Raw genomic sequence first — 26,945 nt, forward strand, 5'->3', positions numbered from 1 at the left:
TGGGATTCTTCGTTGAAATTATGGGGCTAAGCATGTTTTAAGCAGGGGCACCGGTGCTCTCGGGCAGCCTCAGTACATTGAGTGAGTGCGCCTTCCGGCCCGGCGACCCATTTGTGGTGGGCCCATTTCGCGTCGGCCTCTACCGCTGCAGAAGTGCTTTCAGCGCCTGCATCTTCATAGTGTAGAACAGCGTCTCTCTCTTCTGGGCCTGATTCCATGACGTACGAAAGGCTGGGCGAGTTGGTTCATATTTTTCGTATGGTAACAGCGCGAAAGTGTTTTTGGTCTGTCGTCTTTCCCGCTGTTCAGTTTATATATATATGACCTGACCCTGCTCCGTCTCACGTCCCCTGGCCTCCACCAGCACTCGCGTCAACAGATAGCCGGTCCATGCGCGCGCTTGTGGCCACTAAAGGGATGTTAAAGGGACCCATCCTTTTTGCGCCCGTTCCAACTCTGTTGGTGCCATCCGGAGCTCCGCTGCCGGTGTCAGCTGGAGGCTCGATGGGCACTGGATCATGCGCGGGCTCCCGGTCTCTGCATCTCGTCGCCACTAGCGCTGTGGTGCTTTGCTGTTCAGTCACGCTGGAGCACCTTCACGTGTGCTGCCGGCCCGTGCTGTATACACCATGTAAACCTTCCACGCCTTGGCAGTTGACTGGTGCGCCGGCGGCGTTGTGGGCCGGCTTCCCGTCTGCGGTCGATGGCCTCCTCGGTGATCCACCACACATTGCTTTAGACTGGCCGTAGGTGCAGGACGCTAGCTGCTGCAGTTGTGCCGTCAGCCCCGATGCTGATGCTGGCCATGCCCTTTATAAGGGGTCGCCGCTGCCTATTGACGTGGCGGCGCCAAAACAGGCCGCAATGCCCCATGTTGCCACCAGAACTCCAGGCTCCGTTTCGTGTTGCAGACTGTGCGATTCCCGGTTGCCTCTTCCAAGCTGAGAGCAGCTGAAAGTGTCAGGCTCTGTCAGGGGTAATGACAGGGCATTCGAGGATCACATTGCTGGCAGTCTCTTCTGCTGCTCCACAGATGGCGCAGGCTGCATCGGGATCGCTTGTGAACTTCGCAGCACTCCGTGGCGGGCCTCTGCCAGCAGGCGACTGCCCAGATAGTTGTCGAATAGCCGCTGCCGGCAGTTTTCTTGGCATTATATCGGCCCAGAGTGGGCTTCCTTCGCCTTTGTTCCGTTGAGCCGTTCCCCGGCCTCCACCTTTTGCACTTGAGCTCGGATCCTGACCCCAGTCGTAGTCGCGGGTTTCGCGGCGCCAGACGCGATTGACGCAGGCGGTACCCCAAAACGGCGGCGTAGATTCGCTGTCCGTCGAGTTGCAACACCTGCGAGCGCGATGTGGATTAGTGTTTGGTGCGGTCAAGTTTGCGTCGGGCAGGCGCAGAAGTCTGTCTTCATAGCACAGTTTCGCCACTGCCTCTCGTGCCGCGAAGGGAGGACCAGCCCAGGTCCCCTTGGGGTCCCACCACCGGAGTGTTCCTGTGGGCGCCTAGAGCCATCAGGTGTTCCCAGCAGAGATGCACAGCGTGGCAGTTGGCTTATGTCAGTCTCGGCACTTCTAAGCACACATCTTGGCATTGCTACGCATACATGTTCCACGTCTCGGGTGTTCCAGCCCGTATCGCAGCCCGAAACCTCTATAGTCACTCCCGCCACGCCTCACATGAAGAGGAACGGGGAGAGAGGACATCCCTGCCGCAGACCGCATGGTATTCCTGTCGGAGCCGTGGTCACGCCGCCCCACTCGACTTGTGCCGTGATGTCCTCGTACACCGCAGAATGGCGACCAGGTTTGCAGCGTGCTTTGAGCATCGCGTCGGTCAGAGCGTTCCCGCCGCCGCTGTTGCTCCTACGTACGCCTAGCGAACCGCGGCATCTGTGGAAGTTTCCTCGTCAGTCGACGAGATATGCATACACTTCAGGCGTCGCAGGACAATACTTTCCCATGGACACACTGCCGAACTCCGCAGCTGCAGTAATGTGGACGGGCGCCGGGACGCTTTAGTGCGTATACCCAAGGCAGCCTGCTCCGGCCTCTGGTCGGAATTCCTGTCCACCCTGTATGAAGAAGTCTGTCAAGAACTTTTGCCGGGCGTGTGACAGTGGTTCTACGATGAGTAAGTTGACTGGCTGAGCCGCGGTCATTTTTTTTTTTTGAGAAAGTAACGCTAAGTAAAAATGCGCCTTTTTTTTTTTTGGTAAGACTTATGTAACGAAAAGTGCAGGTAGCGTGAAAAGGGAAGGAAGGGCTTCCAGCAGTGTCTTTGCGCTCAGGCAGTCCAATCATGGCGTGCAAACTGTCGGCGTCAGAACTCTAACCGCCGTTGCGCGGAACTGATCCGGAGTTCCCGGATTCGAACCCGACCGCGGCGGCTGCGTTTTTATGGAGGAAAAACGCTAATTCGCCCGTGTGCTGTGCGATGTCAGTGCACGTTAAAGATCACCAGGTGGTCGAAATTATTCCGGAGCCCACCACTACGGCGCCTATTACTTCCTTTCTTCTTTCACTCCCTCCTTTATCCCTTCCCTTACGGCGCGGTTCACGTGTCCAACGATATATGAGACAGATACTGCGCCATTTCCTTTCCCCAAAAAACCAATTATTATTATTATTATTGCGCGGAATAGAAATTTATTGGTACAAACGTGGGCCCCTCGGCGAAAGAAAGGGAAAAAAGACAGCCGCGCCGTCGAAGCAATTACTGCGGGAGGATCGCACACCGTAGGCGTGCCGCACACTCGCTTGTTTGGCGGAGCCGGGCGGTGGAGCAGGTCGGCGCAGCCGGCTTCTGCGGCGTCTGTGTTGTTGTGCCTACAGCTGCGCCCTCTGGTGCGTTCTCCTACCACGCAACGGGCCTCACCGCTTCGCACGCGTGCGCTCGCGGCGGCGCGGTCCGCTACGTGGCGCGGTCGGCGGCGGGTGACCTCGTTTCGGCCCCCGCTGGTTTTCCGCCGTCGCTTCCTCCCCGACTGGGGCGACCCGCTCCATTCTGCGCTCGTCGCTCGCGTCGCGAGAGTCGGCGCACTGCCGTCCATACCTGGGATATATTTTTTTGTTCCGCCCGTGGCTGCCGCTGACGAGGTGAGTAGCATGAATGGCGACGCGTTTTGGTGTCGGCCTGCGTTTTTATTCCACCCGGCTGCGCGGGTTTCGTCTGCGTCTCCGCTCATTTCCGTCCGCTGCGCTGTTGTCCCACTGGTACTACTGAGGCGCTGCTTTTGAAAAGGGCGCGTGTTGTCTTACGAGTGTAGGCGTGGTTGCGCCGAGGAGAACTCTCTGTCCGTACCCCAGGCACACAGTGCCGTGGCTGCGTGGGCGCGTTTCCACCGATGCCTCGTCGAACGCCGTTGGTTCGAACTGGTTTGTACCGCGGTCCCGGGTAACGGGACTGCGCGCTCCGCGCGGCTCGTTCGCGCCCGTTCGTATTCATTCAGGCGCTCCTCCTTATCTGATCTTGTCTGGGCTCCCGTGCGCGTGACGGCGTCTCGCTTTCTCCCCGTCGTCGATGCACGTGCAGAGCGCGTCGACTTTCGCTGCGTCCGCCGATGCGGACCCTTCCGCGTCTGTCGTCGCTGGCCCGCGGAGAGTCCATTGTTGGCGACGGAGCTCTTTCCGGTTGGGGGGGCCCATTGTGCGGGCCCAAGGTGACGGCGGGACTGGTCGGGATCGCCTAGGAGGAAAGTGGCAGCGGCGAAACGCCCGAATCGGTGTCGCCGGGCTAACGACCCGGGGCGCCCCTCTTTTTTGGCGGCGACAAGCACGGCCATCGCTGTCACGTTTGCAGGTTGCGCGCTCGCGTGCAGCCGTGGACCTCCCACGCATGCGCTGGGGCTGCGGCCGACGAACAACTTGGAGCACTTTCGCGCCCGTTCGGTTCGCGTCCTAGTATTCGCTATGGACCAGAGTGGCTCGAATGACAGCGTTACACTTGCTGAGCTGACTTACCGATTTCGTAGGGCTTTCTCGGTGCTTTTGTGAGTGTTCAAAGCCCTGCGCCTTGGAATTCGCGAGGTAGTTGAAAGATGAGTGTACGGGAGCTCGCCTACAACACTTGTCTCTTCCGGTGCGTCAAGTTTGGCGGTGGCGACGAGTGCGCCCTCTGGCGGCCAGCATTTCTTCTGTTATAGCGCTGGGGTTGGCCTCGAATTACGTGAGCAGCGGAACGGTGCGCGGACCAGGCGATGTGACAGGAAGGGTATTTGTGGATCAGAAAATAAAAAGCGTCGGTGGCGCATATCTGAACGGAACAGCTATTTTCATCCCGAATCGTGTTGGAAAGAATCACCCCAGAAAGGAGCGACCTTCCGTGTCGACTTGTGGGCGCTGAAATGAGTTTTATTTTTAAATAATTGCAATGCCGCGTTGCTCCTGCCAGACCTTTGTTCACCAGACCCATTGCCTCCTCTGTCAGCCAGAAATTATGCCAAGGTCCGCCCTCAATGTTGCCAGAAAAATCAATTTGCACACTGGGTGACGTTGCACGTGTAGTGTTCCCCGCTTAGTATGCGTTCTTTCTTTCTCTCTCTCTCTCTGCAACATTTGGGGACGTACGCATACGTCTGAATGGCATTGCCCCCATTAGTAGCTCGAGGGAGAAATTGCATATCACGATTGAGAATCATCTGAACGCTGGGGCTGGGCTAAAAATTGACATGAAGGAAGCTGAAGTTACGTTAACTATCTTGGATGGGAACAACAGTTTATGATAAGCAGCGACGAAGTGACTAGGAAATCCATCTGCCTGGAGCGTGTACCGACGGCAGGCCCGGACAAGGAGAATAAAAATGGGGTGGTGTGCATTTCTCGGGGGGGCTCCCTGGTCATGAAGACAACTTGGCGACAATGGCCCGCGGCCCGTCGGGTCTTCTGTTACTCCGCTGACCAGCCCCAACAGTAAACGGGCTCCCCTTTTTTAATGTTCGACTGTGTCAAACAAGCCGGAGGCATCAAAATTCTGGAGCGTATAATTTCGTGTTGTGCTGTGCTCCTTGTTTAGGTCACAAGAAAACTTCATCAGTGGACTGCTTTTCTTTTCTTTTTTGCGGACTTAGTATGTTGTATCCAACCATAGAGAGCATTAGCATTGTCCAACGGCCGTACGGTCAATACCGTAACGTGTTGCCGTTCTACCATTGCCTTGCCTAGCCACATTTGCCGTACGGTCGTAGTTGCCGTAGTTGGCACACTTACGGAACAACGCTGCTAAAACACTATTAGTATCTTGCCAGTTCCGCGTGTTGGGCGGAAACTGTGAGGAGAGTGAAGAAGGCTTGAAATTAAATTACGGACAACGCTATGTTAAGTAAAATGATAGGTGTAACGTGAAGAGGTATAAGGGAGCAGAGTTAGCGATACCCTAGCTGGGATCAAGAAGACTTGGGTATAACGCAAAGGGGAGGTTGCCGTTGTCCCTTAGGGTAACTGAGTGCATTCCAAGGGAGGGCGAGCGTTGTAGCAGGAGTCAGGTGGGCGTACGGGATTAAGAAGTTTGCGGGGATAACTTGCCCGCACTGGACAGGGTTAATTAGAGGTATATATGGGAGAGGTCTTTGTCCTGCAGTGAGCGTACTTTTGATTATGATGGAAAGAGCGCGATTCCGTTCAGAGAAGCATTGGCTGCGTGGTAACCTTAAAGGATTGTAAACACCTAATGTTTGCTTGCGTGTTTTCTTCCAAACTATGCGTTAGACAATATAGTATACGCGTATCACCTCGTGGTTATTCCCCCGCGACCGCTAAACAATTTGCGATTGAATTTCTCCTGGATGCTGTGTCGGTTTCAAGAACCATGCAAACGGTGGCTTTAACGTGTAAGGAGTGTTTAGGTCACGTGATGTGTGAAAGAAACTGCAATACAATCGCTAATACGTAGTTTTAACTCACTACAACACTTAAGCCAGCCTGCTTCAAACGCTGGAATAACACCGTATCAGAGGTTACGTTGGAGTTTTTTTTTTCCGTGCCTTACGTGGCCTTGACACTCCTTACACGTCACAGCCATTGTTCGGCTGATGAAACCGAAAAAGCGTCAAGAAGAAATTCGATTATAAATTATTGAGTCGTCGCAGGCGAATGCCACGTGCTGAGTCATGTATTCTAATGTCTTATGCAGCATTACAGAAAAGAAATCATGCAACTAAAATGAGGTGTCTATAGTCATTTAACTTGTGAGATTATGCACATCTTAATGAGGATCGTTTTACATGTCGATGTCGTTCATTTATTGAACTGTTGCACAAACGGTGCTCGCGACTGGTTGTATTGTGCAGTAGGAAACCGATGAACTGAGGCAACGGGTTTGGTCACCGATAGTTGTCTTTCTGTAAGAAGTGGACTTGGGCGTGGCATGTAATGCAAAGGCAAGATAGCCGCTGGTCCTTAAGGCTAACGGAGTGGATTCCAAGAGAAGGCAAGCGTAGCAGGGGGCGGCAGAAAGTTAGGTGCGCGGATGAGATCAAGAAGCTTGCAGGTATCCGGTGGCCGCAGTGACAAATGGCAGGGTTAATTGGAGAGACATGGGAGAGGTCTTTGCCCTGCGGTGGGCGCAGTCAGGCTGGTGATGATTGTTCAATCGGAAACCGATGAACTGTATGAGGAAGCTGGTGTGATCACCGATAGTTGGCTTTCTGTCTTAGTCTATATGAGGCTATAATGTTCCGCGATGACTTCTCTAACATGCAGTGGCGTCAGGTCGGGGCCAACGAAGCACCTGAGTGGTCTGTGAACTCCTCCTTCGGGAAAGGTTTGTGCAGCAGGTCGAGTGTCCTAAAAATACTCCTTGCACTGGACACCCGTACCGCGCCGTAAGGGAAGGAGAGCCCCTTCCCTTACGGCGCGGTTCAGGTGTCCACAGCACTGCCGTGGGTCGCCGGCACGCTAACGGGTTGGCGCGGAGCGCCGCTATTTTTCCGTCTCTCGAATTGCCGAGCCTCTCGGGCTTGTTCCCGTCCTTTCTCAGCGCACGAGGAAGTCCCCCGCTGGACGCTTTGTCTGGCAATGGGCCCGAATATCGCGGCGGCGGATGCCACCCATGGTCGCCTCCTCCAACGGAGAAGCAGGCGCTGCTTGGCTCCGAAACCCGTGTCGATGGTCATGGTCACAGGCATTTCATCTCCGTCCTGCTGCTGCTTGCCAAATACGGCCTTGTCCAGCACGCGCCGTGTGTCAGCCTGCTGTGGGCCACAAGTTGGGGCGTTGTCCCTCGACTTGAGCAAAGCCCCCCCCCTCCCCCCTGGGGTCGTCATAGCTTCCGTCGCATTAGCGAGTCGGCGTCCACCCTGTCGACGAGTCCAGGATAGCTGCTCCTCCCTCGGTGTTTCTTCGAAACTGTAGGTGCCAATATTTTTTTTTTTTTTGATGCGAAAGCATTATATGGTAATGGTCCCGTCAGCAGAAAGTGTCCGCAAGTTTTGTCCGCGCGATTATGTCGTTCTGTAGAGATAAGCGAGCAAAAGTTAGTTCGTGTTAGGTATAGTGCTTGGGTAGATCTTGAAATGGTTAAGTTTGGTCGATGCGTTGTAATTAGGTAATTAAATCGAATTAATGAAAATAAATGCTGCGCGGTTGAAGCAGGTTTTGTGCGACTGATTCGACGAGAAACGACGTAAATGCATGAGAAGCCTTACTTAGTAGGGGAAAAAATTAAAATAAGTTAAAAACGAATAAATAAAATAAGCAGGTAAAAACAAATATAAATAAAAATAATTGCAAAATTTCAAAAAAATAAAAATAAAATGGAGGGAGGAAGAGAGGAAAGTGAAAGGCTCTCGCGTTTCCGCTATTAAGCCGGCCTAAGTGCAATCCTGTAATTTTTAGTCCCGCGGCATCGGATAGGCGGTCCCTTTTCGTACGGAGTCTCCCAACTGGAGACCTCTTTGGAGGGCAGTTTCAAGTGCCGCCGCCGAGCACAGAGCAGTTGTTTGGTTGTTTTTTGGGGAAAGGAAATGGCCCAGTATCTCTCATATATCGTTGGACACCTGAACCGCGCTGTATAATAATAATTGGTTTTTTGTGGAAAGGAAATGGCGCAGTATCTGTCTCATATATGGTTGGACACCTGAACCGCGCCGTAATGGAAGGGATAAAGGAGGGAGTGAAAGAAGAAAGGAAGAAGAGGTGCCGTAGTGGAGGGCTCCGGAATAATTTCGACCACCTGGGGATCTTTAACGTGTGCTGACATCGCACAGCACACGGGCGCCTTAGCGTTTTTCCTCCATAAAAACGCAGCCGCCGCGGTAACCGCGCCCTAAGGGAAGGGAAAAAGGAGGGAGTGTAAGAGAGAAGGAAGAGAGAGGTGGGCGTAGTGGAGGGCTCCGGACTAATTTCGACCACCTGGCGATCTTTAACATATGCACTGGCATCGCACAGCACACGGGCGCCTTAGCGTTTCGCCTCCATAAAAACGCAGCCGCCGCGGTCGGGTTCGAACCCGGGTGCTCCGGATCAGTAGCCGAGCGCCCTAAACACTGAGCCACCGCGGCAAGTGCAGTTGATGTTTCGACGGCGGTCAAGTTTACCGGATACCCGACCCTCGAGGAACACCGTAAAGTGGATGGCTTCTTTGTCGTGTACCAGGGCTTCTGCACACACCCGGCGAAACGAGGCCGTGGCCACGTAGAGGCTTCTGTCATGCCGCGACACATTGCCGTCGGAGATGTGTGCTTCTGTTTGGCAAACAAAGCGCACAATGCGGCGACACGGAAGTGCGTCAGAAAAAAAAAAATGCGGACAAGGCTGTGAAGGCAAATGTTTGTTTACGCGTATGAGCAGGTCATTTGTGTTGACAGGATATACGGCCTTAAACGGGAGTACATTAAGCGAAATTACGGGCACAATAATAATAATAATAATAAATTTCAATTCGGTAATAATGGTTATGTTATTCATTATTTTTAATGTTTTTAAGTCATACGACGGAATTAGTTACACATTAACGGCTCTTTCATCACGTGATCGAGAAATGGAATTGCAACCTGCGGGAATACGTAGTACAGCCTCAGTAAAGAGAAAAAAGAAATAGACGCGATCAATTGCACTGATGCGAAAGAAATGCGGCAGCGCTGTTCTGTCTATTCCAACTCTATCTTATCTATTCCACTCTTGTATTCCAGTTTGTCTGTTCCATTCCAATTCTGATTTTATTCTGATCAGTTCTTTTTTTTTTTCAATTTCTGGCGCGTCAGTCCTAAGTAATTTTCACATGATCTCGGTCATTCTTAGTACGGCGTCTCCTACCTCTCTCCAACAAGTGGAGCGGGACAGACGCGGCGGGGGAGGGGCAGACGATTGGCAGATGGCAGGTGTGGCGACGGCAGTACGCGCATTTTCATACCGACGAGGCTTGTATGCTGTCGCATAAACTAAGCTGGGTCGTTCTCGCCCACCATTGTTGCTAATACCAACGATGCACCAGCGCCTTCACTATATAGGCACAGCTGCAGAAGTGACTGCGAAACGTTTCGCCAGTGAGATTTTTGTGCTCAGATGTTTGCTGGCTAACTTTACTGCCGGTTATCCAGCGTTACGCCAGGGATGAACGTTTAGAAGTAAACTATCGAATACGAATATTTTATAGCTTCGCTTCCGATTAGATTACGAATCGAATATTAGTAATATACAGGGTGTCCCAGCTAAATTGTGCCAAGATTTAAAAAAAAAAAAGAAAAAGCGTTCTTCCGAACTAAAATCTAGTGAGTGTTAGGAGTGACGTAGCCTTTAATAGCTAAATGACTGCATGAACATTCTACGTGAGATGTGCACGCATCATGAAGTATTTTCGGAATCGCCAAAGGCGGACGTTAACGTGCGTCCAACGTAGTTTTCGTGGCCGCTCTTGTTTCGTTCTGCGGTGGACGCCTTGCGAATAATGGACTAATAATAATAATAATTGGTTTTTGGTGGAAAGGAAATGGCGCAGTATCTGTCTCATATATCGCTGGACACCTGAACCGCGCCGTAAGGGAAGGGATAAGGGAGGGAGTGAAAGAAGAAAGGAAGAAGAGGTGCCGTAGTGGAGGGCTCCGGAATAATTTCGACCACCTGGGGATCTTTAACGTGCACTGACATCGCACAGCACACGGGCGCCTTAGCGTTTTTCCTCCATAAAAACGCAGCCGCCGCGGTTGGGTGCGAACTCGGGAACTCCGGATCAGTAGTCGAGCGCTCTAACTACTGAGCCACCGCGGCGGGTCGAATAATGGACTAGGGATGTGGGAATAGTGCTTTTTTTTTCCATACCGAATCGAATCCGACTAGTTTAGCTTCGCTTGCGAGTCGAATGCGAATCGAGTATTAGTACCAATATTCGCTGCTTGTGCGGATAGCCGTACGAAACGAGCAGTCGTGCGAAACATTGAAGCGCCAGTGGTGGCACTGCTGTACGGTGCTGTAAGTTTAAAACTTGTGAATTTAAGGCTATAGCTGCTAAAAGACGCAGCGCTAATTAGTCCCCACTAACGGTTCGGAACGCGAAATCATCACATTAACTCTAAGACCGTCGGGTTATAAGTGTGGGAAAATTACTACACTCTGAACGGAGAGGTGTCCTTTAGCGCACTACCTTTTATAAGAGAGAGTGCGCTAGACGACAGCTTACCCCTTTTTTACTCCCTTATAGGCACATTAGTGTTTAGAGTGTATGTGTTTTGTCTAATCAAAGACCCCCATTCGCGAGCATTTCACCCAGAAAAGCCGAGCACCAGGCCGGAGGAAACCTTGGACCCCATTGGAAAACCGGTGGGTACCCAGCCACACTGCGGTAGTGAGACTGGTGCCACCTACTTAAGAGCCATATGCGTGTCCTCCGAGATCGTGATCGAGTCTTAGAGGCCATGTACAAGCTTTATAAACTCCGCCACACAAATGGGCCGCGTCGTGGCGCTGCACACTTGATCATCCCGTTGACACTTTTCGCGGAAGAATGGTGCGCGGCTTCGGTGCGGACCGTTTTTGGAACAGCCGTCGAAGAAAAAAAATACGGCAGGCCATATTCGAACCCCCTGCCGATTACCCGAAAACTATTCGAGAAGTCGAGAACTTAATTCGATTCGTTTGGAATGATTTTCGAAAGTACACTACTCGATTCGTTCGAATAATCGAATAGAAGGGTACTCCATTTGCTATTCGAAATTTTCGATTGCTCACGCACCTCTATATAATGGACGTTTGGGCTGAAGGATGTGTGGCGCCGTGGACTGATTTCCTGCGACCAACCGGTCGACACGGTTCTGTTGCGGGCCCCCAAGGCCAGTCAGGCGCGGGTCGTGGAAGTCGAGGAGCCGGCCCCAGACCCACGCCTCCCTCGCAGGATGAGCCCGGTCGGGTGGTGGGTGGGGGGCTGTGGCGAGGATACCCGCGCGAACCTTTCTCCTTCTTTGGGCACGCAAGCAGCCGCCTCCGCAGAATTAACGGTGCAGAAATCCCGTTCGCGCTTCTCGACCGAGATGGTGAGCAGCGTCCGTCCCAGTTGCGTGTGTGTCTGGGCCGACATAGCCTGGCACGCCTTGGAGGAGGACGGGGTTGACGGTGAGGCGTTGGTGAAATTGCCGGAAGTCGGTAATTTGCGAAGTGATGTCGGCGCTTGACATAATCGCAGATAGCCATCAGTGAATGAAACTCGCCGTCGGAGACGTGGGGAAAAGCGGCCGGCTGCGTGGCTGATTGCCCCCCCCCCCCCCCTCCTACCCCACCCCGCGGCTGTTGTCGGGCGTTGTCGTCGAAGTCCCATTTGGAACGGCGTGTTGGGCACTTGTCCCGGCAACGCTGAAAGATGTCTGCTGCAGTTATCGCCCCGAGAAGGCATCCTCCTCACGTTGACCCCTCGCGGACGGCCGAGCGACGCTCCTTCCCAGCCTTCTGTTTCAGCCGCAGCGCCAAAGACTGCGAAGGCTGCTGGGTATCGAACCGCCGACCTGGCTGCCGGACGCGGCACTATGCGGAAACGCGGCCTCGTGTGCTCAGCGGAGCGAGAACGGAGTCGCCCGGGGGCTTTTTTTTCTATTTTTTTCCCTCGGGGGGGGGGGGGGGGGGGGGGCCGGATGAGGGGCGGCCCGGGGCGGCGTCGTCTGCCCCCGCTAGGCCAACCGAACGCCTCTCTCGTTTCCTTCTTCCGCCTGTTGTGCGCTCGTCGTGGCGTCGTTCCGAGTCCAGCGTCGTTGTCGGGCCCCGGACGGCTTCTGTTAACCCGTCGGGCCGTGGCAGCGAGCAACGAGGCGGCGAAGTGTTGGCGCACGGCGCTGCCTCTCTTCTCGTCGGACCTGTCCGGTGACGTAATCGTGCTTTCTGCGCATTGTGTATGGTGCTGCCCTCGGCGGCGGAATTAGTCGGCGCGGGTCACGGCGGTGGGGGGGGTTATTCTGTGGCCGAGCGAAAATGCGTTATTAATCGGCGATTGTGTTTCTCGGCGTCATTGACCCAGCTGCTGCCCTGCTCGGCCGTCCTTGGGGGGCGGTGCGTCGTGACTCGGTCTCTCCACTCCCGCGGAAAAGAAAACTCGCCGTTATTTGCTGGCGCGACAACAGCGATGCTTTCTCCTATCGCTGTTCGACGCCGGCGGTTTTCCGACAAATTCGAGTCTTTCTTCCAGTGCAGCTTCCTTGTACACAACTGGGTTGAGGCAAGGGAGGTGATGAGACACGTCGTGTCAGGGAAAAGAGGAGGGTCATCGCGGGGGCTTCATCAGGCCGGGTGAGCTGTTACTGCTGCTGCTGCACCGGCAGGCAGTTCTTCGTCACGGTCGCACTAGCGAGGGAGCTTCGTGCGTCGGCTGGGCTTCGCTCCGTCGGCGCCGCTTGGCACAGTTCGTGCGGAATCTGGCTGAGCGGCCAGCAGAGTTGGTGCATCGCGGTCATCGGAGGCCCCAGCGGTTCTGCTGCCCTGGGAGAGGTTCTCGCGCCATACAGTCCGCTACGCTGTTACCCTTTTACAAAAAAAAAAAAATCTTAGCCTATAGACTTTCCATAGACGTTCTATTGAGTTTCTATAGACAAATCTTATAGATTACTCTATATACAATACAAATCCCATAGACACTGTATAGACGATCTATAGCATTACAGAAAGTTACTGGGGCCAGTTGGTCTCCTATTCTCGGTCTTGTCGTTCGCGCGCTGTTTTTGTTGACTATATACAGTTATGGCCACGCACATTTAGTAGAATATTTTTTTTTACCCGCGACGGTGGCTCAGTGTTTAGGGCGCTCGGCTACTGATCCGGAGTTCCCGGGCTCGAGCCCGACCGCGGCGGCTGCGCTTTTATGGAGGAAAAACGCCAAGGCGCCCGTGTGCTGTGCGATGTCAGTGCACGTTAAAGATCCCCAGGTGGTCGAAATTATTCCGGAGCCCTCCACTACGGCACCTCTTTCTTCCTTTCTTCTTTCACTCCATCCTTTATCCCTTTCCTTACGGCGTGGTTCAGGTGTCCAACGATATAAGAGGCAGATACTGCTTCATTTCCTTTCCTCCAGAACCAATTATTATTATTATTAGTAGTAGTAGTAGTAAGCTTTTTATATGGCAGTCTATAAACTATGAATAGACAAGAGGAAATATTTATACGGAGGCAATAGAGTCTGTAAAAAGTCCATGGAAAGTCTACAAACCATTTTTATACGGGACCGCCGCCTAGTGCATCAGGAGCGCCCTCGCGATTAAGTACCTCGCCACTGTTCCTGCCCAGTCGTGGTTCGTCCTCCCCGTATTTTCTGGCCTTCTTCTTGAGACACGTCTCCGGAATGTGCACTGGCCGGGAAACGTTTATTATTTTCTGTTCTTCGTCAGTCCTGTGTTTGTCCATAGGTGCACATGGCTCTCCTCTCGGGAGACAGACAGCGGAGGGAATTTGTTTGGGTTGTACGGCCTTTGTCGAAAGTATGCAGAGCCCAAATGGTTGGCCGCTCAGGGCCAGGGCATACTCGTGCTGCATTCGTGGAAAGTCTCAACTTGGACGTTAACCTCTCGCCTTCGAGAGACCAAGAAGTCGCACACAGCATGCCCAAGGCTGTCGCGTGCGTACGTTATCTCAGACCGTCTAGAATATAGTGATTGGGGGGGAGGGGGTGGGGGAGATCACCACAATGCGGGAAGAAGACGGGTGCCGATGTGTACAAAGTTTTGACGAAATTGTTGGCGCTAACGTTGCAAGCACAAAGAAGAGGACACCGGACACGCGATGTCCTGTGTCTTTTTCGTGCTTCTAAGGTTTGCGCTTACAAATTTCGTCATGAGAGAGAAAAACTTATTTAGAATAGCGTAATTCGCAGGTGCCGGGTGGTCGGAGCCGCCTATTCCAGGGCTCCGCTAGCGGCAGCTGACTTGCGGACTAGCTGGATGATCCTTGGGCTTGCTGGTCCAGGCTGTCGCTGGTCAGAACAGCCTCCAACTAGCCCGGCTTTCTATGCCTTGGAAAAGTTTTGGTTTCAAGTCGTGCTCGCTGAGGTGTCAGGTTGGGCCACGGCGGAGTCGTCGTCCAGCGGTCAATGCATGTGACGTGCGCGCTCTTGTTCGGGCTTGTCGTGTCAACCATGCAAGAGAGGAAAGAAGTGAGCCGGGCAGGCGCTGTGGTGGTCGTATACACCTACAAGTAGGGCGTTGCGCAGGCTGTTTCTGTTAGCAGTTCTGTAAGCAGTCTATCAATCGCTGAAGGTGTGGTAGAACGAGACACTTTCCTCCGGCGTCTACTTGCATTGCATCCTGTTTCTGTGGACGCATGCACCGGATTGAGTCGAAAGTCCACAGCCCGGCCATAAACCCCCCTCTGCGTTGCGCATGGTCCGTGTTTACCAGGGCGTGTGTGTCGTATACACGCGTACAGCCTCTCCAACGTTCTGAGATAACGAGCCCGGTGATCTCGCGTCGCTTGCTGTGCAGGTTGGGATTCGCAGGCGCTGCGTTTTATCTTTCTCCCCCCCAGCATTTGGGGCGCTCGAAAGTTGAGGAGCGAGTGCGTATTACGAGGCCAGATTGCATTGTGTGTCGGAGCCTCGTCGAGCCGCGTCCGGACCGGTTCCGGGGCTTTGGCTGACGATAGCCAACTTGTGAGGACTCGTGTGGTAGTGGAAAACTCGGCTCGCCGTCCGACGCCCAGGTGCACTCTAAACACAAATACACCTATGTGGGAGTAAAAAGGGGTAAACTGTCCCCTAGCGAACACCCTTTTATAAAAGGGGGAAAATTTTACTCCTTTTGTTTAGAGTGTACGAGTAGAGACGAGCCTCGTGCATCTTTCCAGAAATGCCGAGTGTGCCGAAGCCGAGTGTTGTATCCGACACGCACGGTAAACAGTAAACACACTTCCGACGAACGCGAAATTAATAAAAATAATAATTTGCGCTTCGTGCTGGTGCTGCAGGACACTGCTGCAATGAGTGAATTCCTGACAGTCACCTCAAGCTCAGCGAACCGAAACGGCGTGTTGAAAAGCTATGAAAGAAATTTTTTTTTTCAATTCGTCTCGTGGCCGCCTCCAAAGTGGTAGACGTCGCGAACAGACGCGCTGGCCGCACCTCGTGTGTCCAGGCAAGCGGTACTCGACCGGCGAGCAGTTTCGTCAAGTGCGCAGTTTCCTTCTGTTAACGTCAGCGGAGAATCGTGTGCGCATATGTAACGGGACCTCTCGGAGGTGCTGGTGGTGGTGTACGGGACCTCTTGAGGGTGCTGGTGTTCGTATACGGGACCTCTTCAAGGTGTTGAAGAGGTGTTGATATTCGTATACGGGACCTCTTCAAGATGTTGATGTTGGTATACCGGACCTCTTCAAAGTGGTGATGTTGGTATACGGGACCTCTTCAAGGTATTGATGTTCGTATACGGGACCTCTTCAAGGTGTTGATGTTCGCATAAGGGACCTCTTCAAGGTATTGATGTCCGTATACGGGACCTTTCGAAGGTGCTGTTGGTGTTCGTATGCAGGACCTCTTGAAGGTCCTGCTGGTGTTCTTATGCGGGACCTCTTGGAGGTGCTAGTGTCCCCTCTTTGGTGCTTATCAGTGCTTCTGCACTGGGGCTCCTCCTTCCACTGCGAGAGAGAGGCAAATTTTCCCACTGCGTGCTCAGCTGTGCAGCGCACGGCGCAAGAATAAGACCCAGACGCCCTCTTTCGTCTGGTCGCGCTGCAACCTTGACGGTTCCCACGGTCGTGCTTTCGCCGCTCCGCGGTGCGCTTCCACTGGACGCGAGGCCTTTCCAATCGTGCCAGTTTCCGGACTGTTCTTCAGCGCCCACGCGGCCCTCCGAATCCAGGTCGTCGTCTCCGAAGCGGGTCGGTCGGTCCGAGCAGAAAATGTCAGGGAGGATCGAATAGGCGCTCTTTTCAGACAGAGGCCGGTCGCTGACTTTCCTCGCGCGCGCTGACTGACCCAGAATCGCCTCGAGATGGGCGAGCGGCGGGGCCTGAAGGCGCTCGAGCTGTGGTGCCGCCGCGTGACCGAGGGCTACCGCGACGTGCGCGTGGTGGACATGAGCAGCTCGTGGCGCGACGGGCTGGCCTTCTGCGCGCTCATCCACCACTTCCGGCCGGACCTGATCGAGTTCGACTCCCTGCGCAAGGAGGACGTGCTCGGCAACAACCGTCTGGCGTTCAGCGTCGCCGAGGCCCAGCTCGGGATCCCCGCCCTGCTGGACGCCGAGGACATGCTGGCCCACCGGGAGCCCGACCGGCTCAGCGTGGCCACCTACGTGTCCCAGTTCTACCAGTACTTCGAGGGCGGTGAGTATATCGCAATAAGTAACCGTGTTTCTCTCCCGGCCCGCCGAGCCACCTGTGTCGTCGAGAGGGTGTTGGAGGTGTCCACCTGTGAGGGTGTTAGAGGTGCCCACCTGTGAGGGTGTTAGAGATTCCCACCTATGAGGGTGTTAGAGGTGCCCACCTGTAAGGTGGTTGTACCCGTGTTACACGGGCGTTTTAAACGGCAGTTCAGTTGACTCTCAGTTGAACTGAACGGCAGTTAGCGGTGTTACACGGCAGTGCTAGCTGCCGTTGAAATCTCAACGGCAGTTGAGTTCGACTGCGATCGGGGATCCCAGTTGAACGGCCAACTGACAAGATGGCGACCTGCGGACCGAAAAACTTGCCCTTTTAGTGGATTGTCTTGGCTCAGTGTGCTTCGCACCCGCAAATTTCTACCGCAAAGCAAAAAATGCACAAAAAGAATTGTAGCTATAGTAAAGAATATATACACTACGATCATTTACAACAAGAAAAAAATGCACAGACTGCTTTTTTCTCATTTACACTTCCGCTCTAGACACGAGGTCATGTGGTTAGAGTGCTAACTGAACTGAACTGAACGCGAAGTGCTCGTGTAACAGCTGGCGATTCCAGTTGAGTTCAACGGCAGTTGAAATCCTCAACTGGCGGTTAACTGGACTGTCATTGAAAACGCCCGTGTAACACAGGTATTAACCAGTGAAGGTGTTAAAGATGCCCGCCTATGAGATTGTTAGAGGTGCCCACTTGTGAGGGCGTTAGAGGTGCCCACCTGTGAGGGTGTTAGAGATGCCCACCTGTGAGGGTGTTAGAGGTGCCCACCAGTGAGGGTGCTAGAGGTGCCCACCAATGGCGTTCGGATAACCGCCACGTCAAACTCCGTGTCGCGAGCTTCGTAATCGAGGCCCGGTGGCCCGGAGGGTATAGTCACCGGCTTCGAAATTGAGCCCAGACCACTTTCGAGAAAGCAGAACGGGCCTCGGAGCGTAACGCTTTTCCAAGGCGGTTTCCATCTAGACTCCGAGGCGCTTATTGAGCGAAATAGGAATTCGGGGTCGCGCAGTCAGGGTCGAGGCGACGACGGAGGGAGGGAGGTCGAAAGACGCATTGCTAATGTGGGAGCGCGTGTCGGGGAAGCTGGCTCTGGGAACGAGGGCGTGTGTGTAAGCTGGGGCCTCGCAATGTCTTGACGCTGTGCCGCCTCCTTCGCAGGCCTCGGTTCCCGGCGCAGGGCCGCGGCTGCGGCGTCTGCGCTCAAGAGGCCCACCAGTTCTGCCTCACCACTGAGTTGCATCGGGCCGCCGACCAAGGTATGACGGGGGTCCATCCTGCGCTGCTGCTGCTGCGCCCCGCCACCGGACCACCCGCCGCCGAGCATTTTTAGTCGTGATCTCCTCTTGCTTCCTCGCTCTGTGTACTCGCGACCGAAAAGGGGCGCCATTTTCTGGTCATTAGGTCCACTCGTTTGGCGCGCATTCCAGACCGGGACCCACACCACGGCATTGTCATTTCCGCGCGCTCTGTAAACTTTGCCCGGTTTGTCCTCCCGCCGGCCGGCGCACGCAGTGGAGGAGACCCCTCTCCTGCCCACCACTCGGTGCCTTTTTCCTGCCCGACCGGAAGAGTGCCTGCTGAGACGGAGGCGCCTTCCGCGGCGGTTATACCAAAGCCTGCATTGCTAGTGCATTTTGTTTCTTCCGCCGTTGATGATGTAAATATGTGTCGCACGTCGTCCCTCCTTCCCGTCGTCCGTCGACGAGGTTGTTGCTCAATTGCTGTACGTGAGTTCGGAGAGAATAATAAAGCGATTGCCCCAGCCAGTGTGCCCCCTCCCCTCTCTGCGGACGCACGAGGAAGAGCTGCCCCAGCACCGGTAAGCTGTTCTCTTGCAGGTACGTGGCCTCCGTCTGTCTGCATTAATCCGCTCTGTCCCCGAAACAAAGGCTTGCTACGCCACCTGGCGGAATGAAAGGAAGCCTGGAGTGCGAGACTTATTTGTTAGCAGCATCCCTCTTACCCTGCTGTCACCGCAGGCAAGCGTAGCAGGTGGCGGCAGAAAGTTAGGTGGGTGGATGAGATTAAGAAGTTTGCGGGCTTAGGGTGCCCGTGCAGCTGGCAAAGGACAGGGTTAAATGGAGAGACACGGGATAGGCCTTTGCCCTGCAGTGGGCGTATAGTCAGTCTGCTGATTATGGCCGCTGAGAATGAGAATTGGTTTTGAGGAAACGATAAACGATGTCTCACATCTCGGTGAAGATAGAGAGAAAGCTTTATTCCCTGAAAAGAAGGGTTCCTGGATTCTTAGTAGAGGGGCCAGGTGGCCGTTAGCTGATAACTGGCGACGACCTCTTCGGCGCGCTCGATGGCTCCCGCCTGGACGGCGGACACCTCAACCGCGCAGTGAGGGAAGGAAGATAGAGAGAAAGAGGCAGCGTAGTGAAGGCCTCCACGATAAATTTCGACCACCTGTTGGTGCCGAATCCACAAGAAGCTATCCGGTTCCAGAGCGAACCGTCTCGAGGATTTAGATCTGGCGCCTGGCATCGCACAGAGAAACTGAGTATTTTCCATTTCGCCTGCATCGAAACATGGCGGGATTGAACCGGGTTCCTCCGGCTACAGTGTACTACTACGGCTGCTCTCACTGCTGAGTGCCGTGAACACGGGGCGAGCGCGCAGGAGAGGGGCAAAAAATGGAAGCGTTTAGTCGGAAAGCTCTATTGCCAGGAAATGCACTCAAGTGGACGCCTCTTGCTGGTGGGTATATGAGGGGCCTAGTTTACGTGCCCTGCGAGGTGCAAATCCTGCGCTGGGCTATTTAAACGGGCGTAGCGCGTATGCGTCTATATTGCACCCGAGAAGAGCTGATCCGTGTAGAGGAAAGGTGGGGTAAGCTCAACATGAGCCCTATACAGCAGCGTGGCCGGCGACGGCCATTAAGGAAAACACTCGAGAGAAAGCATGACGTCATGCTGTCGGTCCCACGTGACTGCCGGCGCATGGCCCTGGCCAATGAAATTTAAACTACGGACTGTCACTTTCTTCTTTTTGCTTCGAATTCGCCATGTGGTGCTGCCTTGTGCGGAACCTTTATTCCCTCCATGCATGGAGGAAGCAAACAAAAATGTGAGGTCGCTGTTCGCGAAGCGCCCTAAGGATGCACATGCGCGTGAGGCAGCTCCCGTGCGCGCCGGCGGCTATGCTGCTCCTTAGACACCGCTGTTATTTGCCCCATGAAGTAGGAATGACACGGGCGCCACCTTTCACGATGCTTCGGGGACACAAGAGCCCCTCAACATGTGGTGGTAAGAGTAACTGGAAGCACTTTTTCTCTCCGCTTATCGGCGAACCGTGTCCAGCTGCCTCTAAAGCAACCGGGGGCTTACCACTGAGCGGTTACCGACTAGCTCCAATTACCCTTTGGCCCACCACTACCAACTTGAGCGACAGCTGGGGATGGCGGTGTCGGTACGTGTCATGGGGTTGTGGGTTAGAAGCGCGTCACACACTGTGGCTCATTCATCCATATCCAGAGATAGGACTGCGGCGTCGTTAATAAGTTTTGGAGGAAATTGGATGTTGGGACCTCCTGGCTGAATAATTAATTGATTTTGGGGGAAAGGAAATGGCGCAGTATCTGTCTCATATATCGTTGGACACCTGAACCGTGCCATAAGGGAAGGGATAAAGGACGGAGTGAAAGAAGAAAGGAAGATGTGCCGTAGTGGAGGGCTCCGGAATAATTTCGACCACCTGGGGACCTTTAACGTGCACTGACATCGCACAGCACACGGGCGTCTTACCGTTTTGCCTCCATGAAAACGCAGCCGCCGCGGTCGGGTTCGAGCCCGGAAGCTCCGGATCAGTAGTCGAGCGCCCTAACCACTGAGCAACCCCGGCGGGCCACTTCCTGGCTGGTGTTGCGACCAAAGTTGATTTGCGTTTTTCTGGAGGCAAAACGCTAACGGCGCCCGTGTGCTGTGCGGTGTCAGTGCACGATAAAGATCCCCAGGTGGTCGAAATTATCCCGGAGCCCTCCACCACGGCACCTCTTATTTCACTCCCTCCTTTATCCCTTCCCATACGGCGCGGTTCAGGTGTCCGCCGATATATGAGACAGATACTGCGCCATTTCCTTCTCCAAAACCAATTATTATTATTATTAGTTGTCCGACACGGACTGCGACGCTAACGACTCTCGATTCCGAGGATCGTCACGGTGGCTCAGTGGTTAGGGCGCTCGTCTGCTGAGCCGGAGTAGCCGGGTGCTCGAACCCGACTGCGGCGGCTGCGTTTCGGTAGAGGCGAAACGCAAAATGCCCCCGTGTGCTGTGCGATGCGAAAGATCCCCAGGTGGTCGAAATTGACGAGATTTAGAATAGGGGTACCCTGTTGGTTAGGGGGATACGGAAATATCGTGGCTCCAGTGCGCATGCGCGAGAACAATAACCCGAGGGGCGTACGTTATTCCGCATCGCAAGCCTCACGTGTGGCCGTAGAAGCGTGCATGCTTGAACAGGGCCGCCTAGACGGAGCGCGCCTAGGTTTGAATTTGCCGGCAAAGCAAGGATCCGGATGTAGATGCCGCATGTGTTGTCATCGCGGATTGGCTGAGCCGCTGAGCACTCTTGCGGCATTATATCACGTCGCAAGAAATCGGCCATGGAGCAACTGCTCCGAGCAGGTCGCCAGCGGGTGCTGCCCCTACCGCGACGAACCAGTTTAAACATGTCCCGCAACCTCTGCGACACGCCAGGGTCTTTTCACGACTCTCGGAGCAACCGGTTTCTTGGGCTGTGGGCAGAGCCCGGGGTCCAATATGGCGGCGCCCTTACACTTCTTTTTGAAGAGGTAACTCCCGGGGGTTCAATATGGCGGCGCCCTTACATTTTTTTTGAAAAGGTAACTCCACAGTTACCTTTTCAAAAAAATGTAAGGGCGCCACCATATTGGACACCGGGAGTTACCTCTTCAAAAAGAAGTGTAAGGGCGCCGCCATATTGGATCCCGGGCTCTGCCCACAGCCCAAGAAACTGGTTGCTCCGAGGGGAAGTTATTCCATGTGCAGAGGGTGGCGGCCGCGTTTCGCCTAAAGATCCCCAGGTGGTCGAAATTATTCCAGTTCCCTCCACTATGGCACCTCTTTCTTCCTTTCTTCTCTCAGTCCCTCCTTTATCCCTTCCCTTACGGGCGCGCTTGAGGTGTACACTGAGATATGTGAGACAATAACTGCGCCATTTAATTTCTTGAAAAACCAATTTTCATTTTTTTTCCTCTTTCTTCCTTCTTTCACTTCTTCATCCATCCTTTCCCTCACGGCGCGGTTGAGGTGTCCACCGACCGAGCAGTGAGAGAGCTATAGTTAAAAAGTTAACTTCAATTTTAGTTAACCAGCCTGTAGTTAGCACGTCCTAGCTGTATTTCGATGTACTACACCGCTGACAATGCTATACCGAAAACGCTCTGACTCAAAAAGCCTATTTTTGAAAATTGTGTAAATTCTTAGGTGAAACACTGTATAGCATATACCCCTTGCCGTGGGCATGCGCCTTCCTTGCCTAATAAGGAACCTTTAACTGTGCCCCCTTTCCGAATAGCTGTGTCCTTTCACAGCAGGCGAGAAGTCGTCGCGCTAAGTGGAAGCAAAGAGAAACATCATTTCATGCAAATACAGCCATGCCTCGTTAATATGGTCACATTGGTTCCCGGCCAAAAGTGTCCAGTCGTCCGTAATGAAGAACCTTGAAGAAAAACAAAAAAAATAAGGAGAAAAAAATCAGGATTCAGGATTGCGGACTGCTTTACAGCATGCATAGCGGCGGGCAGTGAAGTGGAAATCGGGCAATCTTGGAAGCTCGAAGTGCATTATTCTGTTCGTCATTATCTAAGATTTTTCAATATTTTTTTAAGGACGACTGGACACTTTTGGCCGGGAACCAAAGTGACCATATTAACGAGGCACGGCTGTATTTGCACGAAATTGATGTTTCTCTTTGCTTCCACACACTAGACAATTTCTCACCCTCAAGGGTGTAAATCAGCTGTCCCCAGACGAACACCCTTTTCCAATTGCTCGGTGCTAAAAAATGGTGCAGAGGTCAGCACCCTTAATGAAGGGTGCACTTAGTGATATTTTAGAGGATGTAATGGTTTCACCCTCATTAAAGGGTACTATTTTGCCATAACACCTCTACGAATGCATGTTGGAAGGGTGCACCACATTGATTTACCCATGAAGCAAAAGCCTTCGATAGATGCGCGCCATCGAAACTTTCATGCTTTGCAGCCTCCCTGAAGGGTGCTGATCTTTGCACCCTTTTTAGCACCCAAAAGGGTGTTCGTCTGGGGACAGCTGATTTGCACCCTTAAGCGTGAGAATTTGTTTAGTGTGCACTCAGCGCGACTACTTCTTGCCTACTGTGCAAGGACACAGCAATTCGGAAATGGGGTACAGTTGCAAGTCCTTTATTAGGCAAGGACGGCGCATGCCCACGGCAAGGGGTGTATATGCTATACAGTATGTTTCGCCTAAGAATTTACATAATTTTCAAAAATAGGCTCTTTGGCTTAGAAGACCGCTTTCGGCATAGCGTTGTCAGCGGTGTAGTATAGCGGAATACAGCTAGGACGTGCTAACTAGCAGGCTGGTTAACTGAAATTGAATATAACTTTTTAACTATACCTCTCACTGCTCGGCGGAAACCTCAAGGGCGCCGTGAGGGAAAAAGCGAAAGAAGGAAGAAAGAGGACAAGGTTCGGGATATATGTGGACCACATGAACTTAAAATTGAAAATTGATTTTTTTGGGGGGAAAGGAAACGGAGCAGTATCTGTCTCTCTTATCTTGGTGTGCACCTGAACGGGGGGGGGGGGGAGGGGGTGTTAAGGGAAAGGCTAAAGGAGGGAGTGAAAGAAGAGGTGCCGTGGAGGGCTCAGCAGCCATAATCACCATAACCACGTGGGGATTGCACAGCACACGGGCACCTTTGCGTTTCGCCTCCATCGCCATATGTACGCCATTTGCACTTTCTCACTACTTTTCGCTGGTAGATCCTTTACTAAATATACAAGCAGCGGAAGATCTAAGGACAATTGGGGTTTTATTCTCATCGTCGCCCATATCAGCGGGACAAAAATACGTGGGCCTCAACGGGCTTTGTGCATTTTCACCCTGTCCATTGCACGAACAGGGAGTTTCTGTATTAGCGAGTCGTAAATACATTTAAAAAGTTTGGTCTCCACAAAAATTGTTTACAATTCGAGTCGTCAATGTTAACGGGATTCGTATTGACGCGGTACGACTGTAAATAAATAAAGGTCTCAGTACCTGCTAACATACTAGCTTTGTGAGTATGCCGTGTTCTGTTCGATAAAAGCTAGAGGCTACGTGTGCACAATTCGCAACATATCGGAGATCTGATGCGTTCTTCGCTGACATTACGCAGGCGACGTAGCAAAAAGAAAATAGCTTTCGGATAGCTATCGAGAAGCAGTTTGCCTCCTGTGTTTTACCCCGCCGCGGTGGCTCGAGTGATTATGGCGCTCGGCTGCTGACCCGAAATACGCGGGTTCAATCCCGGCCGCGGCGATCGAATTTAGATGGAGGCAAAATGCTAGAGGCCCGTGTATTGTGCGACGTCAGTACACGTTAAAGACCCCCAGGTGGTTGAAGTTTCCGGAGCCCTCCACTACGGCGTCCTTCATAGCGTGGGTCGCTTTGGGACGTTGAACACCTATAAACTAAACTAAATTTTACTAATCCTACTGTGTTTTGAGGGTCACTGCGAATGATAGCTCGACGTGTGGTGCCACAGTTCTATGTCTCGAAACGAACAACCTGGAGCAGCGACACCGATGTACAAAGCACACGCGAGAGTGCTGGCCTCACTGCTGTAATAGCATGCTCACAAGTTGCGCTCCGTACATTTTAAGAAGAGACCTTCAGAACCACGGTTTTTTCCTAGTAGCGTTAATAATAATAATAATTGGTTTTTGGGGACAGGGAATTGCGCAGTATCTGACTCGCATATCGGTGGACACCTGAACCACGCCGTAAGGGAAGGGATAAAGGAGGGAGTGAAAGAAGAAAGGAAGAGAGAAGTGTCGTAGTGGAGGGCTCCGGAATAATTTCGGCCACCTGGGGATCTTCAACGTGCACCGACATCGCACAGCACACGGGCGCCTTAGCGTTTCGCCTCCATAAAAACGCAGCCGCCGCGGTCGGGTTCGAGCCCGGAAACTCCGAATCAGTAGCCGAGCGCCCTAACCCTTGAGCCACCGCGTTGGGTCTAGTATCGTTTCCCTTCAAGCATTTACGCCATAGTTGGACCCTGGTCAGGCCGCTGTAGCATTCCAGCGCGTGCGCTTTCGATGACCATCGAAGCAGTAGTCGAGCTCCCCACATCGACTGTCCGTCCGTCCGTGAACTTTCAGCGCCGTGTGTTTGTTGTTGTAGGACACGACGGGCGCGTGACTGTTGCGTGCATAGTGTAAATATATGCACTGTCGCGATTTTCCCCGGGCCTCTGTGCTCGAACTGTTGCGTGCATTTTGCCCTAGCTGTTTGTTCGGGTCAATGTGCTTCTCTCCGACGGGACGTCCCGTCTTTGCGTCAGCCTTTCTAACACTGTCATTTTATATTTGTTCGTGTCCCCTTGCTGGGTGTTGCGGCGGTGGTGTCCATGTTGTAACCGTAAGAGCGTAAGGAAAGCAAGGCAGGCGGGGGAGGGGGGGGGGCGGCTCCGGCTGGACAACGAGAATTCGTGGGACCCGTACCTAGCATACACTGTGATACTGCTTATGTACCCTTTCCGTAGTGGCGTACCCTGCTGCGTGCCGCGCCAAGCTAAAACAGAGAGCGCAACGTTGACTGCGCACTTCGGAGCACGGCAGTTATAGCTCATGATTGTATGCCTTGCGGTCTGCAAAACGAGCATTGCCGACAATGAATTACCAACGCTGTGAAAGCGCGTAGACCCGAATGTGCGGAGGCCCGGCCGCGTGAATTGTACAAACGTGACTTCGCGCGGGTCGTTTGAATTTCTTGATCGCCGGCGCTTTTACAGCGCAACCGTTGAGTGGCGACCGTAGTGGAAGGCTCGAAAAAAGTGAAGGCGGAGGAGGAGGAGGTGAGAGGGAGTGGAACTGCAGTGGCACCCTGCAAGTGGCGTTCGCGTGTGCTGACATATGAGCCAGTTACACTCATGTGCGTCATGCTTGCGATCAGTGACCAGAGGCAGCAAACATACCACACCTGTCGACGAGCGCTCTCGTCACTCGGCTGCGCTGTCCGTTCGTACTCCTGAGAATCATAATTATCATTTTTCCCTCTGCTGTAATAGCTGCTGAGCTCTAATATTGAGATTAGGTTATTTGGACAGGCGAGCATGGTCGTTCGCGCATAATGGCGAATAACAATTAACGTGTTCTGATTACTGTTCTGGGTCGCCGCGGTGGCTCAGTGGTTATGGCGCTCGGCTGCTGACTCGAAAGACGCGGGTTCGATCCCGGCCGCTGCGGTAGAATTTCGATGGAGGCGAAATTCTAGAGGCCCATGTACTGTGCGATGTCAGTGCACGTTTAAGAACCCCAGGTGGTAGAAATTATCCAGAGCCCTCCACTACGACGTCCCTCATAGCCTGAGTCGCTTTGGGACGTTAAACCCCACTAAACCAAACCGATTACTGTTCTGATCATTCCGTTGTCAGTGAAATGTAGCACCCTCTGGCCTCCACAACAATGCTCATGTGTATTGGAAAAACGCTGCCACGTCCGCACCCTGCTTCGAAAAGTGCGTTCGCCGGCAGTAACTCCCTGCACCGTTGTGTGCGTTAGAAGAGCCTTGCTTAGTCCTGGCTTTCTCTGCTCAATTCTTATTGATCCACAGCAGCAAACTCCCCGCCAAAATGTTTTGCTTCAGTTATCGACGCGCGCGCGCCACCAGCGCATCTATAAACTCGGACCTCTCGCCTCCTCCTCCTCTACTGATCGGAATGAAACTTCGCGGACAGGCTCTTGGACAGTTGGGGAATGGATCGCAAATATAAAATCCAAAAAGGCGTCTTCCGTTCAAAATTTGGCGGTGGTTTAGCTCTGGTTAAACCTGGAGTGACGCGATAGCTACAGCTGGCCGAGTGAAACATGGTCACGTGACCAACCACGTGTCGAACCACGTAATTAGCCACGGCGCCGCGCCACCGGCGGCTGCTCCGCACCACGTGACCAACCAC

General features: G+C 53.3%; 1 protein-coding gene across 2 annotated transcripts in view; it reads left to right on the forward strand.

Moving 5' to 3' along the window:
* The first annotated feature begins 2,961 nt into the window (after positions 1 to 2,961).
* The window catches only part of MICAL-like (protein), a 42,604-nt gene continuing 18,620 nt past the window's right edge, over positions 2,962 to 26,945 (forward strand). For both annotated transcript variants that reach the window (XM_077634278.1, XM_077634279.1), the window contains exons 1-3: positions 2,962 to 3,096; positions 16,371 to 16,716; positions 17,929 to 18,026. In XM_077634278.1, coding sequence (XP_077490404.1) covers positions 16,383 to 16,716; positions 17,929 to 18,026 — 432 coding nt within the window. In that variant the 5' untranslated portion in view covers positions 2,962 to 3,096; positions 16,371 to 16,382. The remainder of the gene's footprint in view (positions 3,097 to 16,370; positions 16,717 to 17,928; positions 18,027 to 26,945) is intronic.

Source organism: Amblyomma americanum, chromosome 8 (genome assembly GCF_052857255.1).
Source record: "Amblyomma americanum isolate KBUSLIRL-KWMA chromosome 8, ASM5285725v1, whole genome shotgun sequence".
NCBI classification, from domain to species: Eukaryota; Metazoa; Arthropoda; class Arachnida; order Ixodida; family Ixodidae; genus Amblyomma; species Amblyomma americanum.